Raw genomic sequence first — 20,880 nt, forward strand, 5'->3', positions numbered from 1 at the left:
CCTCACGGAGGCGCCCGTTCCCTCGGTCGGAATGGGTAGCATAGGAGGCCCGCTTTCGCCCCCTTTATTCCCCCCTTTATCTTCCTATGAGGGCTCCGGGCAAGGTGCTAGCTCGAGCATCTTTTCCAGCACTGGATTCTCCAAGCCTTCCGGAAGGGGGGCCGAACACCGGATCATCTTCACCTTTGTTATCCAGTCCTGGTCAAAGAGCGATTTCTCATAATGACGTCATGATAAATGAAAGACGGTGTGTTCAGCTAGAGGATAACTTACTTGGTCGGCGGTGCGGTTGCTGCTCAGGCCCACGTCCTCGGTAGTGTCCGAACACTCTATATGGGGTCCGAAGAATGATTTATACATCTCCTTGTGCATCAGGCCGAGGAAATTCTGAATAGCGCGCGGTCCTTCTGGTTGAACTCCCACATGCGAAGGGGCCGGCGTTTGCATGGCTGGATTCGTCGAACCAACATGACTTGCATTACCATAATCAAACTAAAATCTCCTTCGAAGAGATCTCGAATGCGGCTCTGCAGTACAGGCACGTCCTTGGCTGGACCCCAGCTCAGCCCTCTGCTAATCCATGACATCAGTTGTGGTGGAGGGCCTGAACGGAAAGCCGGGGCAGCCGCCCACTTGGCACTTCTGGGAGCTGTGATGTAAAACCACTCCCGTTGCCATAATCCGGACACCCCTGGAATGGAACCCTTTGGCCATGGAGCTCCAACGATCTTGCTTATTAATGCGCCTCCGCACGCTGCGTGCTGCCCCTCGACCATCTTCGGCTTCACATCAAAGGTGTTGAGCCACAGGCCGAAGTGAGGGGTAATGCGGAGGAAGGCCTCACATACGACAATAAATGCCGAGATATGGAGAAAGGAGTCCGGGGCTAGATCATGGAAATCTAGCCTGTAATAAAACATCAACCCCCTAACAAAGGGATCCAGAGTGAGGCCTAGACCTCGGAGGAAGTGGGAGATGAACACGACGTCTTCGTTGGGTTCAGGAGTAGGGACGACCTGCCCTCGGGCAGGCAGCCGATGCGAAACCTCGGCGGTCAGGTATCTGGCCTCCCTCAACTTGATGTCTTCTTTCATAACGGAGGAGGGCATCCACCGGCCTTGAAGGCTAGATCCGGACATGATTGAAGATCCGGAGCACCTGACCTGGGCTTTGGGTGTTAGAGCTCGAGGCGGGGGAAGGATTCAATTGAGCACAGGAGGGAAAAAAGTAAAAGCCTTGTCCCTTTATAAAGAGGGTGAATATCAAGCGTCCTCTCCGTAGCCGTTTGGGACTTGCCTATAATCTAGGAGTCCTAGACATGGTTGGGTTACCCATGGCAGGACCCGCAGGCGGCGGGTACGGCCTGTCAGCTCCGTACCAGACCAGTCGGCTGGGCCCACCAATCGGCGGGCCCCGGCAGTCGGTAGGAGGGCCCGCAGGCGAAGAGACTGACAGCTGGGCCCTGCGCCCAGACATTTTACCATTGTACCCCTGGGGGGTAGGCCTATATAAACCCCCCAGGGCACCCATGCAAAGGGTTCCGATTCATTAGAACTAGACCAGACCTTAGAGGAAGGAGAGAGCTAGCCCTGCCTTCTCCTACCCACAGATACAGCTCGAGGAGCGCCTTTGTATTCACTTTGCCTTAGTGATCATGCGGAGACCCTGTAGAGCAGGACTAGGGGTGTTATCTCCTAGGAGAGCCCCGAACCTGGGTAAAGTACGCCGGCGTTCGTGTCTACGCCTCATCCCGTTTCCAGGCACCGGCGACGTTCTACTCGCCCCCTCCATGATAAGCCATCCATTGGCATATGTCGCACCCAACCCCCGACACCAGTGTTCCGAGACCATGTCTGTACATGCTAGGATCGTCAAGTTTAACCCAAGTATTCTACTTGTGCAAAACTGGCTTACACTCATTGTATGTGAACGTAGAGTCTATCACACCCGATCATCACGAGGTGCTTCGAAACGATGAACTTTAGCAATGGTGCATACTCAGGGAGAACACTTTTATCTTTAAATTAAGTGAAGGGATCATCTTATAATGCTACCGTCGTTCTAAGCAAAATAAGATGCATAAAGTATAAACATCACATGCAAACAAAATATGTGACATGATATGACCATCATCATCTTGTGCTTTTGATCTCCATCTCCAAAGCAACGTCATGATCTCCATCATCACCGGCACGGCACTTTGATCTCCATCGTAGCATCAGGGTCGTCTCGCCAACTATTGCTTCTACAACTATTGCTAATGCATAGTGATAAAGTAAAGCAATTACATGGCGCATAGTGATTGACACGCAGCTAAGGCTCCTACCGGTTGTCATAGTCATCGAGATACAAATCGTAAACTTATTACAAAACATGATCATCTCATACATCAACATATATCATATTATATCCTGACCATATCACATCATAACATGCCTTGCAAAAACAAGTTAGACATCCTCTACTTTGTTATTGCAAGTTTTACGTGGCTGCTATGGCAACTAGCAAGAACTTCTCTACCTACACAAAACCACAATGGTGATTGTCAAGTTTGTTGTTTTAACCTTCTTCAAGCACCCATCGTAGTCAAATTCGATTCATCTAAAGTAGGAGAAACAGACACCCGCCAGCCACCTTTATGCAAATCAAGTTGCATGTCAGTCGGTGGAACCGGTCTCATGTGCGTGGACATGTAAGGTTGGTCCGGGCCGCTTCATCCCACAATACCTCCGAATCAAAATATGGCGTTGGTGGTAAGTAGTATGAACATCACTGCCCACAACTCATTTGTGTTCTACTCGTGCATATCATCTACGCATAAACCTGGCTCATGATGCCACTGTTGGGGAACATTGTGGGAAAACAAAGAAAATCTACGCACACGCAAGATCTATCCATGGAGATGCATAGCTATGAGAGGGGGAGAGCATCTACATACCCCTGTAGATCGCTAAGCGGGAGCATTTATCAATGCGGTTGATGTAGCCGTACTCTTCGCGATCCGATCACGATCCAACCGATCTAGTGCCGAACGAACGGCACCCCCGAGTTTAGCACACATGCGGCTCGATGACGTCTCCTCCTTCTTGATCCAGCAAGCAGGAGAGGAGAAGAAAATGGGATCACAACCAACACGACAGCGTGGTGGTGATGGAGCACTCACAGTGCTTCGCTAAGCGTTGCCGGGACGAGGTGGTGGAACTATGGAGTAACGGGAGAGAGAGAGGGGCGCCAAGGGCTTGGTGTGTCCTCTTGGGGCGCCCCCTCCCCTCTATATATAGGTGGAGGGGCATGGGAAACAGCCCCTCCAAGCCCTAGGGCACAGCTAAGGGGGAGAGCACTTGGACTCCAAGTCCAGTCCTATTCCTACTAGGACTCCTTCCTTTTTTGCCATCCCTAGCCACATGGGCTTTTGAGGACTTGGTGCGCCTAGCCCAATAAGGCTAGGCGCCTCCCTAAAGCCCATGCTAGCCTTTGGGTCGTGGTGGACCCACTTGTGGACTTCCGTACCCCTCCGGAATCCTCTGAAACCTTCTGGAAGCATCCGGGTACAATACCGAAAAAACTGTACCTTTTTCCGGAACCCAAAATATGACTTCCCATATATAAATCTTTACCTCTCAACCATTCAGAGACTCCTCATGATGTCCTGGATCTCATTCAGGACTCTGAAAAAAAAATTGGTTACCACTCACCAAATATCCCAATACTACTCTAGCGTCAACGAATGTTAAGCGTGCGACCCTGCGGGTTCGGGAATTATATATGTATTCATGACCGAGACACCTCTCCGGTCAATAACCAATAGCGGCACCTGGATGCCCATATTGATTCCTACATATTCCACAGAGATCTTTTATTGGTTGAACCTTTATGACAACATACATAATTCCCTTTGTCTATCAGTATGTTACTTGCCCGAGATTCGATCATCGGTATCTCTATACCTAGTTCAATCTTGTTACCAGCAAGTCTCTTTACTCATTCCGTAATACATCATCTTGTAACTAACTCCTTAGTCACTTTGCTTGCAAGCTTCTTGTGATGTTGTATTATCGAGAGGGTCCAGAGATACCTCTCCGTTACACGGAATGACAAATCCCAATCTCGATTCACGACCACTCAACAGACACCTTCAGAGATACCTGTAGAGCATTGATACGTATCCAACGTATCTATAATTTTTTATTGTTCCATGCTGTTATATTATCATTCTTGGATGTTTTATAATCATTTTATATCATTTTTTGGTACTAACCTATTAACATAGTGCCAAGTGCCGGTTGCTGTTTTTTGCATGTTTTTTAAATCACAGAAAATCAATATCAAACGGAGTCCAAACGCAGTGAAACTTTTTGTGGATTTTTTTGGAACAGAAGACATCCAGTGGGCCGAAGAAGCACCTAGCGGGTGCTCCGAGGGGAGCACAACCCACTAGGGCGCGCGAGGAGGCCCAGGAGCGCCCCGGTGGGTTGTGCCCACCTCGGGTGCCCCCCGGACCGCCTCTTTACTCCATAAATACCCCAATATTCCAGAAACCCTGGGGGAGTCGATGAAAATCAATTCCAGCCGCCGCAGAGTTCAGAACCACCAGATCCAATCTAGACACCATCACCGAGGGGTTCACCACTTCCATTGGTGCCTCTCCGATGATGCGTGAGTTGTTCTTTGTAGACCTCCGGGTCCGTAGTTAGTAGCTAGATGGCTTCCTCTCTCTTGTTTGATTCTCAATACAATGGTCTCTTGGAGATCCATATGTAACTCTTTTTGCGGTGTGTTTGTTGGGATCGGATGAACTTTGAGTTTATGATCAGATCTATCTTTTTATCCATGAAAGTTATTTGAATCTTCTTTGATCTCTTATATGCATGATTGCTTATAGCCTCCTATTTCTTCTTTGATATTTGGGTTTTGTTTGGTCAACTTGATCTATTTATCTTGCAATGGGAAGATGTGCTTTGTAGGGGGTTCGATCTTACGGTGCTTGATCCCAGTGACAGAAGGGGAACCGACACGTATGTATCATTGCTACTAAGGGTAAAACGATGGGGTCTATTTCTACATAAATAGATCTTGTCTACATCATGTCATCGTTCTTATTGCATTACTCCGTTTCTCCATGAACTTAATACACTAGATGCATGCTGGATAGCGGTCGATGTGTGGAGTAATAGTAGTAGATGCATGAAGGAGTCGGTCTACTAATCTTGGACGTGATGCCTATATAATGATCATTGCCTGAATATCGTCATGATTATTTGAAGTTCTATCAATTGCCCAACAGTAATTTGTTTACCACCGTTTGCCATTTTTCTCGACAGAAGCCACTAGTGAAACCTACGGCCCCCGGGTCTCTTTCTCATATTATTTGTCTTCGCGATCTATTTTATTTGCTTTTTATTTTCAGATCTATTAAACCAAAAAATAAAAAAAATCTCGCTGCAATTTATTTCTATTTATTTTATTTGGCGTTCGATCTATCAATCTACTACAATTTATTCACGTCAGTTTGCCAATTTTTGGCGCCGTTACCCGAAAGAGATTGACAACCCCTTTAATACGTCAGGTTGTGAGTATTTGTTATTTTTGTGCAGGTGCCGTTTACGTATTGTTGCTTGGTTCTCCTACTGGTTCGACAACCTTGGTCTCATCCCCGAGGGAAATACCTACCGTCGCTATGCTGCATCATCCCTTCTTCTTTGGGGAAATACCGGCGTAGCTTCAAGCCGCATCAAGCATCTTTATGATCACCCAGTTACTTGTGACGTTTGATATTACACAAGGTATTCCTCCGGTATCCGGGAGTTGCATGATCTCATGGTCAAAGAAACACGTATTTGACATTAAGAAAGCAATAGCAATAAATTAAACGATCATATGCTATGCTAACGGTTGGGTATTGACGTATTGTCCATCACATCATTCCCTTAATGATGTGATCCCGTTATCAAATGATAACTCATGTCTATGGTTAGGAAACCTTAACCATCTTTGATAAACGAGCTAGTCTAGTAGAGGCTCACTAGGGACACAGTATTTGTTTATGTATCCACACATGTATTTAAGTTTCCAGTCAATATAATTCTAGCATGAATAATAGACCTTTATCATGATTTAGAAAATATAATAATAACCATTTTATTATTGCCTCTAGGGCATATTTCCATCAATAATCTGTATTTCTACAATATTTTGTGCAAATTTCTTCTGTCATAGATGCTTATGTATTAAGTTTACTTTTTTGGCGGGAAGGCCATCCAGGCAAGCTTTATTACTCAATAAGACTTACATCATCCACTAGAAATTTAATGATAAAATCAGGAGATGCATCCACCCATAATGAGGGGGTGTTTGCACACCCGCAATTAGCTAGCACATGAGCAACAATATTCGATTCTCTATTACAATGCTCAATAGTAACCTGCCTGAAATCTCGTAGTAAGATTTGACAATCTTCTATAACAGGGGTCGCCACCATATTTTGACCTTCATTCAACCGGAGAGTTTCCACCACCACAACGTTGTCCATTCTCAGCATGATATTTCTGCAGCCCAGATTTTGGAGAAGCTTAAGTCCCTCAAGAAGAACTACTACTTCTGTCGAGACAACATCCGCCATGTGCATTAGATTGGCAGTGGAAGCACTAATGAAGTTCCCGCGGCTGTCCGGTACCACTGCTCCACATCCTCCTGCGTGGTCACCCACATGAAATGAAGCATCCACGTTGAGTACTTGTTGCCCAGATAGTACCACCGGCCACTGGTTAATTCTAGGAGCATTCTTTGGCTTGCCAGCGGCATGGACATAATTCAGAGTTAATGCATGGATCGCCATTGCTGTTTGCTCTGGTGTGAGTATTGTTTCTCCGTGTACGTACTATCTCCGCTGCCACCAAATGTACCAACAGTTTGCAACAGTCAACTCTGAGAGTTGGGTCAGAGAACATCCGCTGATGGACATTATCACATAGCAAGAAATTAATTACACCAACCCCTTATCGGTCAATCCGTGTAGCATCCGATATTAAATGTCATGTGCCCAACGCCTTCGAGACTGCCTGGGCTCGAGGGCATAGGAACAATGCATGACGCACATCCTCAGCTCCATCTTTGCAAATTGGGCACTGTGATACGCTACCGATATGGCGATTTGCTAAAACGCTAAAGCACGGTATTGCATTGTGCACACACCTCCAAATGGGTCTCTTTTTTTCCCTGGCAACTTGATGTTCCAAATATTTTTCCATATTGGATGTGGCACCGAGCCACTCTGATATCTCCTCATTAAGGCCTCCTGAATGTAAGTATGTTCCCGGTGTTTATAATATGCAGACCGTATCATGAAGATCCCGTTCTTATTTAGGTGCCAGGCAAGAAAATCCTATGTAGCTTGCTGAAATAATGGTATTTGAATACGCTCAACATCAATGTGCCAAAAGTTATCCCTAATTAGCCATTCATTCCATTCACCCGAAGATGGGTCGATGAGATCACAAACATGTGTGAGCACCTGATTTCCACAAACAGTAATTATTTTCCTTGAGGCACGGGTAAGGATCCAACAATCATTCCATATGCTTATTTTTGCTCCATCTCCAACTCTCCATATGCACCCCTTTTTGAAGGTTTAAGTACCTGCCCGAATACTCTGCCAATGATGATCCTTTTTTCAACTCACAATTTAACAAATCTCCGTTGGGGTAATATCTGGCTCTTAGTACTCTGGCACATAAGGAGTCATAATTCTCAATTAGCCTTCAACATTGTTTTGCCAACATAGCCAAGTTAAAACTCTTTGTGTCTTGAAACCCCACACCCACCCATTAAGCTTACTTAGCAGAGTATCTATGCATGCATGTGCAATTCAAATAATCATGTTATGTTATACTAGTTGTCCTATGTATGATCTGCATGAATGCCCTCCCTCCAAAAAACAAGTCCATGACATTACTAGTCAAAAGCGGGCAGGGGTATGCGGGTTGGTGTATGGACCAGGTGCATGGAGGGGCTCGTGGAGGGCGACCCTCACGTCCCGGCCGTCGTGGCAGACTACCTACATCAGGCGAACGTGGCGTCCACCGATGCTCGAAAGAGGCCAGACCGGAGCCCAGAGCCGGTGACGCGTGCAAACCAATCCTGATGGAACACGTACGCGCCGAACTTCCCACGACGTGCCTGCTGCGCACCGTCGCACGCAGGCCGGCCGAAATCACGCGGGCCACTACATGACCGGAGGTGGGGAACGTCACCGCCACCATGTGAAAACACGTACTCCACCGGCGACCATCCATCCGTCCAATCCCGTGGACACTTGAACCCCATACGCGATCAGCCGAGCGCCCCCTCTGGACCGGAGGCGGCCGCCAGCTGAAATGACCACCCAACCACGCGAGCGGCCGGCCGGTGACTGCCGACGTCCCGCGCACACTTGGTGGCCGCGGCGCTGGCCGGCCGTTGCGTCGAAAGCGATCACTCCAGCTGCGCTGCAGGTCGGCACGGAAAAAAAGCCTATCAACCCGGCGGGCGGGCGGGCGGGCGTCGCTGTCGCCATTTCCATCCACCGCGCGGCAAGTTGGGCTGGGTTGGGGTGCCGCCGGCCGGTCGACGTTCACGATGCTGCGAACCGGCCCGAGGTTTGTTTCCACTTGCAGCCAGCGGTGTCTTGTACCAGTCGTAGTCTCCTTCTAGCTAGCTAGCTAGCTAGCACATGTCACGCTGCAATTCCCCGGCTAAACACAGGCGGTGGAATCGGATTTGATTATTCGTCCAGAGCTAATCACGTCACGCGGACACGTAAAGAACAGTCTTGCTAGGCGGCCGATGGATCGGTCCGTGCGAGGTTGAGTACACTTCTCCGCTGCTGCTGCTGCTATGAACTGATCAAGCAGAGGCTAAGTGTCAAAAAAAAATTTGAAGTAGAGGTTTCCGTCTCCTTTTCCTTCTTGCAAGTTACAGTAGTGTTGTTTCTGCGAGGCTTTCTTGCAAGTTACAGCAGGGTTCCTTCATGGCGAATACAAGTTATTACAGTGTACGCAAAGGGAATACACGTGGGAGAACTGCCAATCATTTGAAGTTTCATCGAGCCACCGAAGTTAAATTGATAAAACAAGCGCAGAATTTTCATCAATTCCAATAATCTCCAATTTCATCCATGTTTATGTTACACGGCACTGCCAGTTCATGACCAATCTCTGTATGAGTATGTATGAACTGTCGACTAGTACAATATACTGACGCCTACACAACATCTGAAAGAGGAAGCAAGTACTCCTCCGTCGTTACAAGGAACCAACAAGATCTACTGCCTATATCTTCTACGTATATGGCTACTGGAGTATGTATGTAGTATTACTCACTCACTCACTCAATCTGTACAGGAGCAGAACAAATTTAACCAAACGAATCAACGAATTTCACCACTGGACTGGACTGGACCAAAAACTTTGGATGGATCGATGGGATCCATGCAGCAGCAGCTAGATGCTCAGGCGGTGAGAAGCCGGGGCTTCTTGAAGGCGAGGGGGCTCTGCACCTCCTCCTCGTCCTCCCACATCTTGCCCTTGGCGCACGGCCTCCACACGAACTCCGGCACGGCCGGGATGTTCAGGTCGAAGGCCCGGGCGGCGGAGCTCCCGTTGCCGGTGCTCCCCACCTCGGACTCGGCGGCCGCGGCGGCCAGAAGCTCGGTGGACGAGGGGGCGACGCTGCCCACGCCTCCGTCGTAGTGCTTCCTCTTGTGCCCGCCCAGCGCCTGCCCGGTGGGGAACTCCTTTTGGCAGATGGAGCACCTGTGGACCCTGTTGGTCGTGCCGTCGGAGGACGCGGCGGTGGACGACGTGGCCGGCTCGGCGGACGGCAGGACGGCGGCGACGGCCGGGAGGGCCACGAGTGGAGCGGCGGCGGCATCAGCGGGAGGAGACGGCTGCTTCACCCGGTGGCTCGTCTTGTGGCCACCCAGCGCCTGGTAGGAGCTGAAGGACTTGCCGCAGACGGAGCACTTGAACTCGGCAGGCACCGGCGCAGAGAACGACTCCGGCTGCGGCGCCTGAACACGCTGCTTGCCGCCGCGGGAGAGCATGAGGAGGCAGAGCGCGAGGTTCTCCTCCTCGGAGCGCTGGCGGCGCGATCGCTTCCTCTTGGCCCAGCCCTGCAGCACGTGGCCGCTCTCCTCGCCGCTGGTGGCGCCGCTGAGCGCCGCGGCCGCCATCTCCCCGTCGCGCTGCTGCTGCTCCGGGATCAGGGCGTGGAGCGCTTCCATGGCCGACGACGACATGGCTAAGCAAAGCAGGGAGAGAGAAGACCTCTTCTTCTTCTTCTTGCTTGTGCGGTGGCTGAGGGTGGGAGAGTGTGGTTGCTTGGGTGTCCGCCTCGCTCTAGCTGGGTGTGGTGTGAGGGAGTGGTGGAGTGAGAGGGTTATAAAGCGGTGGGGGCGAGGAGGTGGCCGGCGGCGTGGGAAGTTGCGTCGCAGGTGGAGCATGGAAACGTGGTCGATCGTGCGCACGAGGCGCGGGGCGGTGCTGTGCGGCTGACGGGCGGGGCCGGTTGGTTAGGAACCGGTGGAGTGGCGGCGAAGGTTGGGGTGTGGGTCACTTGTTGGGTTCTCGATGTGGTGGGTGGTGGACGAGAGGTGGGTCGCATGCAACGAAAAAGTCGTGGTCAACGTGGAGGGGAAGACACGGCCGGGCGGGCGGGCGGGCAAGCAAGTGGAGCTAGTGAGGTTGCGGGTGTGTGTGCGGTGGGAGTGTGATTCCGAAGAAGAGTGAGGACTGGTCGGACCGAGGAGGCCGCGGTGTCAGTGCGGACCGACTGTGCATGAGAAGCGGTCGCCGTCGGTTGCGGAACGCAAATCCGACCCGGCCCGCTAACGCCGTTTCCACATTAGTTTACTGCTCGAGCTGCGGCTGTCGTGCGTATTTGACCCTCACGCTCATTGGACGGTTCGTTCCAAAAATATTTCGACGCTATATATACGTAGTGCGCACGTACTACGTGACATGCCCATCTTTTTTTGGGGGGTAAAAAACGAAGGCCGGGGCGGGCAACATCCGAATTGTGTTTGTCTTCGTGAAACATCTAGGGTGGTGCATGCATGGGTGCGTGCTGACCTCACGGTTTGATTGTTAGGGCCAGTAGAGTGCAAGCAAAATGACAGTGGGTCAAAATGAGGGGGTGGTGGCTACGGTAGTGGTGCTGGAAACAAAGCCAGCGTTTGGCACATGCGTGTGGAAAGCCGACACGGTCTTCGCGCTCGTGCTTCTTCTGGAGGACGGTTCAGCGAAATCGATCCACGTTGAACCGACCCGGTAACAAGTCAGCCCAGCGCCTCAGACCACGCAACCGGGTACCGGACGTGCTTGGAAGATTCCAACGCTCCGGTCGTCTCGGGGTCAATTAAAATAACCGGCTCGAGTTGGCCCTGCAGAGTGGTGGATCTTCTGCAGCAGGATCATTTTTGCCTGGGCAGTTTACCTGGTACGTGCTAAGTTTGGCAATCAACATGTGGTACGTGCTGGTACAGTTCTTACACGAGGATTCCTGTCCATTTTTGCTTCATTTCTCCGCAAGGCACCGACGGGAGGAAAAGCTTGCCGTGCTAGGAGCCTCCTCGTGTGCCTTTTTCTCACGAAAGGCACATGCGATGCCAACACACACACGCCCATGGCCACTTGGCTGGCTACTAACCCGGCGTGCAGGCATGGTTATCTCTTCTCGAGCTAATAAAGAAGCGTACTGCTAAGCGTTGACGTATCGGCATGACACCTCCATCGTATCACACATTCACACCCCCGGCGCCTCCCACGCGCGTCGTCCGTCACCGGGCACGTCACGCCCCCCGTCGCAAGCGAAACCAATCAACATGGCCGGCCCGTCGTCGGCCGGTCGGTCGCTTGCCCAGACGAAACTCGACCACGTATAGGATTACGCCGTACGGGGTCGGCAGGAAGCCTCTCTCTCTCTCTCTCTCTCTCTCTCTCTCTCTCTCTCGCCTTGCCTGGCCCCGGCTGGGCCGATGGAGCTGGTCCGTTCCGTCGCACCTGACTTTTCCGCAGCCGCAGCCGGCTCGGGTTCGGCGACTCGGCCGGCGCCTTTCCCAGGGCGGCAACGGCAACGGCAAGCGGCACGTCTCCGTCCCCGTTGGATATGCGTTGCGTGCGCTCGCCTTTCCCCCACGTGTTCCTCGAGCCATCGGCCTCGCCCGCCTAGTGCCGGTGGTGTCGTCGCGATCGGGTCCGCCCCCGCGTGGTACGCACGCAGGTACCCGAGGCCTAACTAGTGATTGGGTAGCTAGTGAGATCGGGAGTGGCCACTGGCCGGCCGAACCACTGCCCTGCCGTGCCGTGGTTTGATTATCCTTGGCCGTTGGGGCAGTGGACAGTGGATGCCGGTGGTGGTTGCGCGGCGCGCGTAGCGAGCGTTGGGGTTGCTTGCGTGCGTCGTTGGATGCCGGGGCGGGGGTGCTGGGTGTGCCACGAGCGGCCACGACGGCGCGAATATGTCCGGAGGGGACGCGGGCGGACCGACGTACGGGGGATCCATCCATCCGTCCGTCTCTCGTGCTCGTGGATGGAAGGTGGTTGCCCGGTTGGCGAGTGGCTGGTGATCCAGCAGGCAATTGATTAGTTAGGCTTGGTAAAGCGCCTACCTAACCACCCCCGCTGTGCTGCTGTGGCTGGTCACAATGGGCAAGAACATAAGTTAGTAACTTATACACTTTCTTAGACTATGTTACTACCTCCATAATGGGTAGGAACATCTATGTAGTGTCATGCAATAATGTATTTATTAGGTCATAGACTCATTGTTTCTTAAAATGTGTAATGTTCCGGTAACTTAGCTAGTTACCACAAGCACTTCTCTCTTTATTAAATATGTGCCACATAAGCAAAGTTGTATTGGAGTGTGTGATGTTACTCTTAAGGTCCTCCCCGTTGTGACAGAATCGTCAACTTTCCCGTCTGATCTCGGCTTTTGTTTTAAGCCACTGCTGCACCTGCACTGCACTGCTGTCGTGACGCAGAGTGTGATTCGTCGCATAAATAAATGAAAAGGCAGAGTCTGGTTATGCATGTATGTGTTTAGCGTGGGAGATGCTGAACTCAGAGCGCAAAAAATCTCTAGCCAAATGATCTGGAAATTGATGTACTAGACGCTAACAATAGTAGTGGAGAACTGACTGAGCAGCGAGGTACTAGTATTGATGTTCTGAACAATAGTAATACTGAACTGAACAATAAACAAAAGGAAATGGAGGAAAAGAATGCTTCACAAGCAACAAAATTGTTTGGATGCAAGAAGAATGAATGGTGTTGAAGCTGATAGAAGTTTTTTCCCGTTGGAATTGCAGAAGCAGAATGCACTGTTAGAGAAATTGCTGCAACAAATTTTAGACAATAATGAATCTGATAAGAGCAAGGTGGCTATTCCCCCTGATCTTGATTACGGTAAAGATTTGGAAAACATTGGCCATGATGATAATTTGGAATTGGAAGATGCTTATCATGCGCCAATGGATTGTAATGCTTATCAAAATGAGAATGATGTACAAGTTAGACGTCTTCTACTTTGTTGTTGCAAGTTTTACGTGACTGCTACGGGCTTAGCAAGAACCGTTCTTACCTACGCATCAAAAACCACAACGCTGTATAGTAATTGCTTTTTGATCTTCAGAAAGAACCCTGTTCATTGAATTCGATTCAACAAAAGTTGGAGAAACTGACACCCACCAGCCACCTGTGTGAGAAGCATGTCGGTAGAACTGGTCTCGCGTAAGCGTACGCATAATGTCGGTCTGAACCGCTCCATCCAACAATACCGTTGAATTAAGAATCAACTAGTGACGGCAAGCAATATGTATATACCCACGCCCTCTGTTGGAAAAGGCAGTGCCTAGGAGGCGCTTAGGCACGCCTAGGCGCTAGGCAATGGCCAAACGCCTCGCCTAGGGCATAAGCAGAAGTCTAGGCAGAGCAAGTAAGAAATTGTCTACTCAAGAGAGAAATCATGCCATGTTGCACTGATATGCCAAAAGGACCATATTCCAATTGTAGTGGCTGGTAGTTAACATACTTATATGCCCTGAATTAATAAAATACACATATGATAACTAGATATTGTCGGTGTACTAAATCAGGGGTCCTTTAGTACCCCAGACTTGTGCACAGATAGTTGTAGCCCTCTGGACGGCAAGGGCTTGCCGGAGGATACCTCTACCCAAGACTCAATACTTGGGCAACCAAGACCGTGAAGAAGACATCCTGGTAAGTCATTGAGAAGTACTAAGTTAGTACTAAAGGTCAAGACTCCAGTTATCTGCAAGCTCAACACCGGCAAGCCACATACCCCACAAAGTCTTTGCCGGAAAATTCCCCCTCTCGCTCTTCAGCCACTCCACCTCATAGAACAGTTGATGGCTTGTCAAGATTAGGTGTCGAGCAAGCATGCAGCTTGCGGAGGATCAATAGGGCACATGCCAGAACGTTGCATAAAGGTTGACTTTACTGACACCCGTCTAGTGGACGTGTCAAGAAGATAGAGGTGCCAGCCCGACGACATAGAAGGAGAGACGCCTTTGGCCAAAGGATCATTATCAACTCATGTTGCATTGAAAATTATATAACCGCCTAGGCTACGCCTAGGGCGCTTAAGCACCGCCTAGGCACTAGGCGAAGGCCAACCGCCTCGCTTACGCCTACCGCTTTTTCCAACCTTGCCCATGCCCACAACTCCTTTGTGTTCCACTCGTGCATATAACATCTACGCATAGACCTGGCTCGAAAGCCACTGTTGGGGAACGCGGTAATTTCAAAAAAAATCCTACGCACACGCAAGATCTATCTAGGTGATGCATAGCAACGAGAGGGGAGAGTGTTGTCTACGTACTCTTGTAGACCGTAAGCGGAAGCGTTATGACAACGCGGTTGATGTAGTCGTACGTCTTCACGATCCGACCGATCCTAGTACCGAAAGTACGACACCTCCGCGATCTGCACACGTTCAGCTTGGTGACGTCCCACGAACTCTCGATCCAGCTGAGTGCCGAGGGAGAGCTTCGTCAGCACGACGGCGTGATGACGGTGATGATGAAGCTACCGACGCAGGGCTTCTCCTAAGCACTACGACGATCTAACTAAGGTGGATCTTTATTGGTCAAACCGCACAACAACATACGTTGTTCCCTTTGTCATCGGTATGTTACTTGCCCGAGATTCGATCGTCGATATCATCATACCTAGTTCAATCTCGTTACCGGCAAGTCTCTGTACTCGTTCCATAATGCAATATCCCACAACTAACTCATTAGTCACATTGGTTGCAAGGCTTATAGTGATGTGCATTACCGAGAGGGCCCAGAGATACCTCTCCGACAATCGGAGTAACAAACCGTAATCTCGATCTATGCCAACTCAACAAACACCATCGGAGACACCTTTAGAGCATCTTTATAATCACCCAGTTACGTTGACGTTTGATAGCACACTAAGTGTTCCTTCGGTATTCGGGAGTTGCATAATCTCATAGTCATAGGAACATGTATAAGTCATGAAGAAAGCAATAACAATAAACTAAACGATCATAGTGCTAAGCTAACGGATGGGTCTTGTCCATCTCATCATTATCTAATGATGTGATCTCGTTCATCAAATGACAACGCATGTCCATGGTTAGGAAACTTAACCATCTTTGATTAACGAACTAGTCAAGTAGAGGCATACTAGGGACACTCTGTTTGTCTATGTATTCACACATGTACTAAGTTTCCGGTTAATACAATTCTAGCATGAATAATAAACATTTATCATGATATAAGGAAATATAAATAACAACTTTATTATTGCCTTTAGGGCATATTTCCTTCAGTCTCCCACTTGCACTATAGTCAATAATCTAGTTCACATCGTCATGTGATTTCACACTAATAGTTCACATCTTTATGTGATTAGTTCACATCTTCATGTGACTAATATCCAAAGGGTTTACTAGAGTCAATAATATAGTTCACATCGCTATGTGATTAACACCCAAAGAGTGATCATGTTTTGCTTGTGAGAGAAGTTTAGTCTACGGGTCTGCAACATTCAGATCCGTATGTATTTAGCAAATTTCTATGTCTATAATACTCTGCACGAAGCTACTCTAGCTAGTTGCTCCCACTTTCAATATGTATCTAGATCGAGACTTAGAGTCATCTAGATTGGTGTAAAAAGCTTGCATCGATGTAACTCTTTACGATGAACTCTTTTATCACCTCCATAACAAAGAAATATTTCCTTAGTCTTCTAAGGATAATTTTGACCGATGTCAAGTGATCCACTCCTGGATCAATATCGTACCCCCTTGCCAAACTCATGCTAAGGTATACAATCGGTTTGGTACACAACATAGCATACTTCATAGAACTTATGGCTGATGCATAGGGAATGACTTTCATTCTATTTCTATTTTCTGTCGTGGCCGTGTTTTGAGTCTTACTCAAATTTACACCTTGCAATAGAGGCAAGAACTCCTTCTTTGACTGTTCCATTTTGAACTACTTCAAAAATCTTGTCAAGGTATGTACTCTTTGAAAATTATTTATCAAGCGCCTTGATCTATCTCTATAGATCTTCATGCTCAATATGTAAGAAGCTTTACTGAGGTATTTCTTTGAAAAATTCTTATTCAAGTATCCTTTTATGCTATCTAGAAATTCAGTATCATTTCCGATCAATAATATGTCATCCACATATAATATCAGAATTGCTGCAGAGCTCCCACTCATTTTCTTGTAAATACAGGCTTCTCCAAAAGTCTGTATAAAACTATATGCTTTGATCAACTCATCAAAGCGTATATTCCAACTCTGAGATGCTTGCACTAGTCCATAGATGGATCACTGGAGTTTGCACACTTCACTAGAACCTTTAGGATTGACAAAACCTTCTGGTTGCATCATATACAACTCCTCTTTAATAAATCCATTAAGGAATGTAGTTTTGATATCCATTTGCTATATTTCATAAAATGCGGCAACTGCTAACATGATTCGGATGGACTTTTAAGCAGCGATACGAGTGAGAAAATCTCATCGTAGTCAACACCTTGAACTTGTCGAAGACCTTTTGCGACAATTCGAGCTTTGTAGATAGTAATACTACTATCAACGTCCGTCTTCCTCTTGAAGATCCATTTATTCTGAATGGCTCACCGATCATCGGGCAAGTCAACCAAAGTCCACGCTTTGTTCACATACATGGATCCCATCTCAGATTTCATGGCCTCAAGCATTTGCGGAATCTGGGCTCATCATCTCTTTCTCATAGTTCGTAGGTTCGTCATGGTCAAGTAACATGACCTCCTAAACAGGATTACCGTACCACTCTGGTGCGGATCTTACTCTGGTTGACCTACGAGGTTCGGTAGTAACTTGATCAGAAGTTTCATGATCATCATCATTAGCTTCCTCACTTACTGGTGTAGCAATCACTGGAACTGATTTCTGTGATGAACTACTTTCTAATAAGGGAGTAGGTACAATTACCTCATCAAGTTCTACTTTCCTCCCACTCACTTCTTTCGAGAGAAATTCCTTCTGTAGAAAGGATCCATTCTTAGAAACGAATATCTTGCCTTCGGATCTGTGATAGAACGTGTACCCAACAGTCTCTTTTAGTTATCCTATGAAGACACATTTCTACGACTTGGGTTAAAGCTTACCAGGTTGAAACTTTTTCACATAAGCATCATAGCCCCAAACTTTAAGAAACGACATCTTAGGTTTCTTGCTAAACCACAGTTCATATGGTGTCGTCTCAACGGATTTAGATGGTGCCCCATTTAACGTGAATGCAGCTGTCTCTAATGCATAACCCCAAAATTATAGCGATAAATCGGTAAGAGACATCATAGATCGCACCATATCTAATAAAGTACAGTTATGACGTTCAGACACACCATTATGCTGTGGTGTTCCAGGCGGCGTGATTTGCGAAACTATTCCGCATTGTTTCAAATGAAGACCAAACTCATAACTCAAATATTCACCTCCACGATCAGATCGTAGAAACTTAATTTTCTTGTTACGATGAATTTCCACTTCACTCTGAAATTCTTTGAACTTCTCAAATGTTTAGACTTATGTTTCATCAAGTAGATATACTCATATCTGCTCAAATCATATGTGAAGGTCAGAAAATAATAATACCCGCCGTGAGCCTCAACACTCATCGGATCACATACATTAGTATGTATTATTTCCAATAATTCAGTTGCTTGCTCCATTGTTCCGAAGAACGGAGTCTTAGTCATCTTTGCCCATGAGGCATGGTTCGCAAGCATCAAGTGATTCCAAAAGCCCATCAGCATGGAGTTTCTTCATGCGCTTTACACCAGTATGACCTAAACGGCAGTGCCACATATAAGTTGCACAATCATTATTAACTTTGCATCTTTTGGCTTCAATATTATGAATATGTGTATCACTACCATCGATATTCAATAAATCATTCACCTTGGGTGTATGACCTCAGAAGGTTTTATTCATGTAAATAGAATACCAATTATTCTTTGACTTAAATGAATAACCGTATTGCAATAAACATGATCCAATCAAATTATGCTCAATGCAAACACCAAATAACATTTATTTTAGGTTCAACACTAATCCCAAAGGTAAAGGGAGTGTGCGATGGTGATCATATCAATCTTGGAATCACTTCCAACTCACATCATTGATACGTCTCCAACGTATCTATAATTTTTGATTGCTCCATGCTATGTTATATACTGTTTTGGGCAATATTGGGCTTTATTATCCACTTTTATATTATTTTTGGGACTAACCTATTAACCGGAGGCCCAGCCCAGATTTGCTGTTTTTTGCCTATTTCAGTGTTTCGAAGAAAACGAATATCAAACGGAGTCGAAACGGAATGAAATCAACTGGAGACGTTATTTTTGGAAGGAAAGCTACTGGAAAAGCTTGGAGTGCACGTCAGGAAAGAAGGGAGGTACCCACAAGGGTGGGGGGCGCGCCCCCTGCCTCGTGGCCCCCCATTCGGTCTACCGACGTACTTCTTTCACCCATATATACCTATGTCCCTTAAACTTCCAGAACACACAATAGATCGGGAGTTCCGCTGCCAGTAGCCACCGAAAGCCAATCTAGACCCGTTCTGGCACCCTGTCGGAGGGGGCAATCCTTCTCCGGTGGCCATCGTCATCATCCCGGTGCTCTCCATGACGAGGAGGGAGTAGTTCTCCCTCGGGGCTGAGGGTATGTACCAGTAGCTATGTGTTTGATCTCTCTCTCTCTCTCGTGTTCTTGATTTGGCACGATCTTCGAGCTTTGCTATTATAGTTGGATCTTATGTTTATCCTCCCCCTCTTCTCTCTTGTAATGAATTGAGTTTCCCCTTTGAAGTAATCTTATCGGATTGAGTCTTTAAAGATTTGAGAACACTTGATGTATGTCTTGTCGTGCGTATCTGTGGTGACAATGGGATGCCACGTGATTCACTTGATGTATGTTTTGGTGATCAACTTGCGGGTTCCGCCCATGAACCTATGCATAGGGGTTGGCACACGTTTTCGTCGTGATTCTCCGGTAGAAACTTTGGGGCACTCTTTGAGGTCCTTTGTGTTGGTTGAATAGATGAATCTGAGATTGTGTGATGCATATCGTATAATCATACCCACGGGATACTTGAGGTGACATTGGAGTATCTAGGTGACATTAGGGTTTTGGTTGATTTGTGTCTTAAGGTGTTATTCTAGTACGAACTCTAGGGCTATTTGTGACACTTATAGGAATAGCCCAACGGATTGATTGGAAAGAATAACATTGAGGTGGTTTCGTACCCTACCATAATCTCTTCGTTTGTTCTACGCTATTAGTGACTTTGGAGTGAGTCTTTGTTGCATGTTGAGGGATAGTTATGTGATCCAATTATGATATTATTGTTGACAGGACTTGCACTAGTGAAAGTATGAACCCTAGGCCTTATTTCCTATCATTGCAATACCATTTACGCTCACTTTTATCGCTTGCTACCTTGCTGTTTTTATATTTTCAGATTACAAATACCTTTATCTACCATCCATATACCACTTGTATCACCATCTCTTCGCCGAACTAGTGCACCTATACAATTTACCATTGTATTGGGTGTGTTGGGGACACAAGGGACTCTTTGTTATTTGGTTGCAGGGTTGCTTGAGAGAGACCATCTTCATCCTACGCCTCCTACGGATTGATAAACCTTAGGTCATCCAATTGAGGGAAATTTGCTACTGTCCTACAAACCTCTGCACTTGGAGGCCCAACAACGTCTACAAGAAGAAGGTTGTGTAGTAGACATCAAGCTCTTTTCTGGCGCCATTGCCGGGGAGGTGAGTGCTTGAAGGTATATCTTTAGATCTTGCAATCGAGTCTTTTAGTTTCTTGTTTTATCACTAGTTTAGTTTATAAAAGAAAATTACAAAAAAATGGAATTAAGTTTGCCTCATACGCTTCATCTTTTTAATATCTTTCATGAGTATGATGGAAAGGAAAATTGTGCTCAAATGCTAGAAGAAGAAATCTATAAAATGTTTGGCACTAAATTTGTGAATGATGAGCATGATTGCAATGTTGTTAGTACGAATTCTTTGAATATCCATGATACTAATGATGATTGCACTAGTTAAGATGAAAATGTCTTCTATAAACATGTCAATTTTTGTGGAGTGCATTGGGTTTGTAAGTACACACCAAATAGGGAAGATAGATATTGCAAGAGGCATAAGTACTTAGAAACTAAATTGTTGCAAGAAAGTCTTGATGATTGTGCTGAAAAAATTCAATATTTTTCGCACCCCTTGTGAACTTTGCAATGAACATGGTCATTTAAATCTCCAATGCAA

At 47.3% G+C, this 20,880-nt stretch overlaps 1 protein-coding gene across 1 annotated transcript; it reads right to left on the minus strand.

Moving 5' to 3' along the window:
- Positions 1-9,117: 9,117 nt before the first annotated feature.
- On the minus strand, positions 9,118-10,401 carry LOC125510687 (zinc finger protein 1). Its single transcript, XM_048675937.1, has one exon. It carries the CDS (start codon positions 10,271-10,273, stop codon positions 9,485-9,487), a length of 789 nt encoding a protein of 262 aa, XP_048531894.1. The 5' UTR covers positions 10,274-10,401; the 3' UTR covers positions 9,118-9,484.
- Between the last annotated feature and the right edge of the window lie 10,479 nt (positions 10,402-20,880).

Source organism: Triticum urartu, chromosome 5, assembly GCF_003073215.2.
Source record: "Triticum urartu cultivar G1812 chromosome 5, Tu2.1, whole genome shotgun sequence".
Taxonomy (NCBI): domain Eukaryota; kingdom Viridiplantae; phylum Streptophyta; class Magnoliopsida; order Poales; family Poaceae; genus Triticum; species Triticum urartu.

Excerpts from the sequence above, each read along its gene's own strand:
- LOC125510687 (XM_048675937.1), bottom strand. The coding sequence starts at position 10,273 with ATGTCGTCGTCGGCCATGGAAGCGCTCCACGCCCTGATCCCGGAGCAG.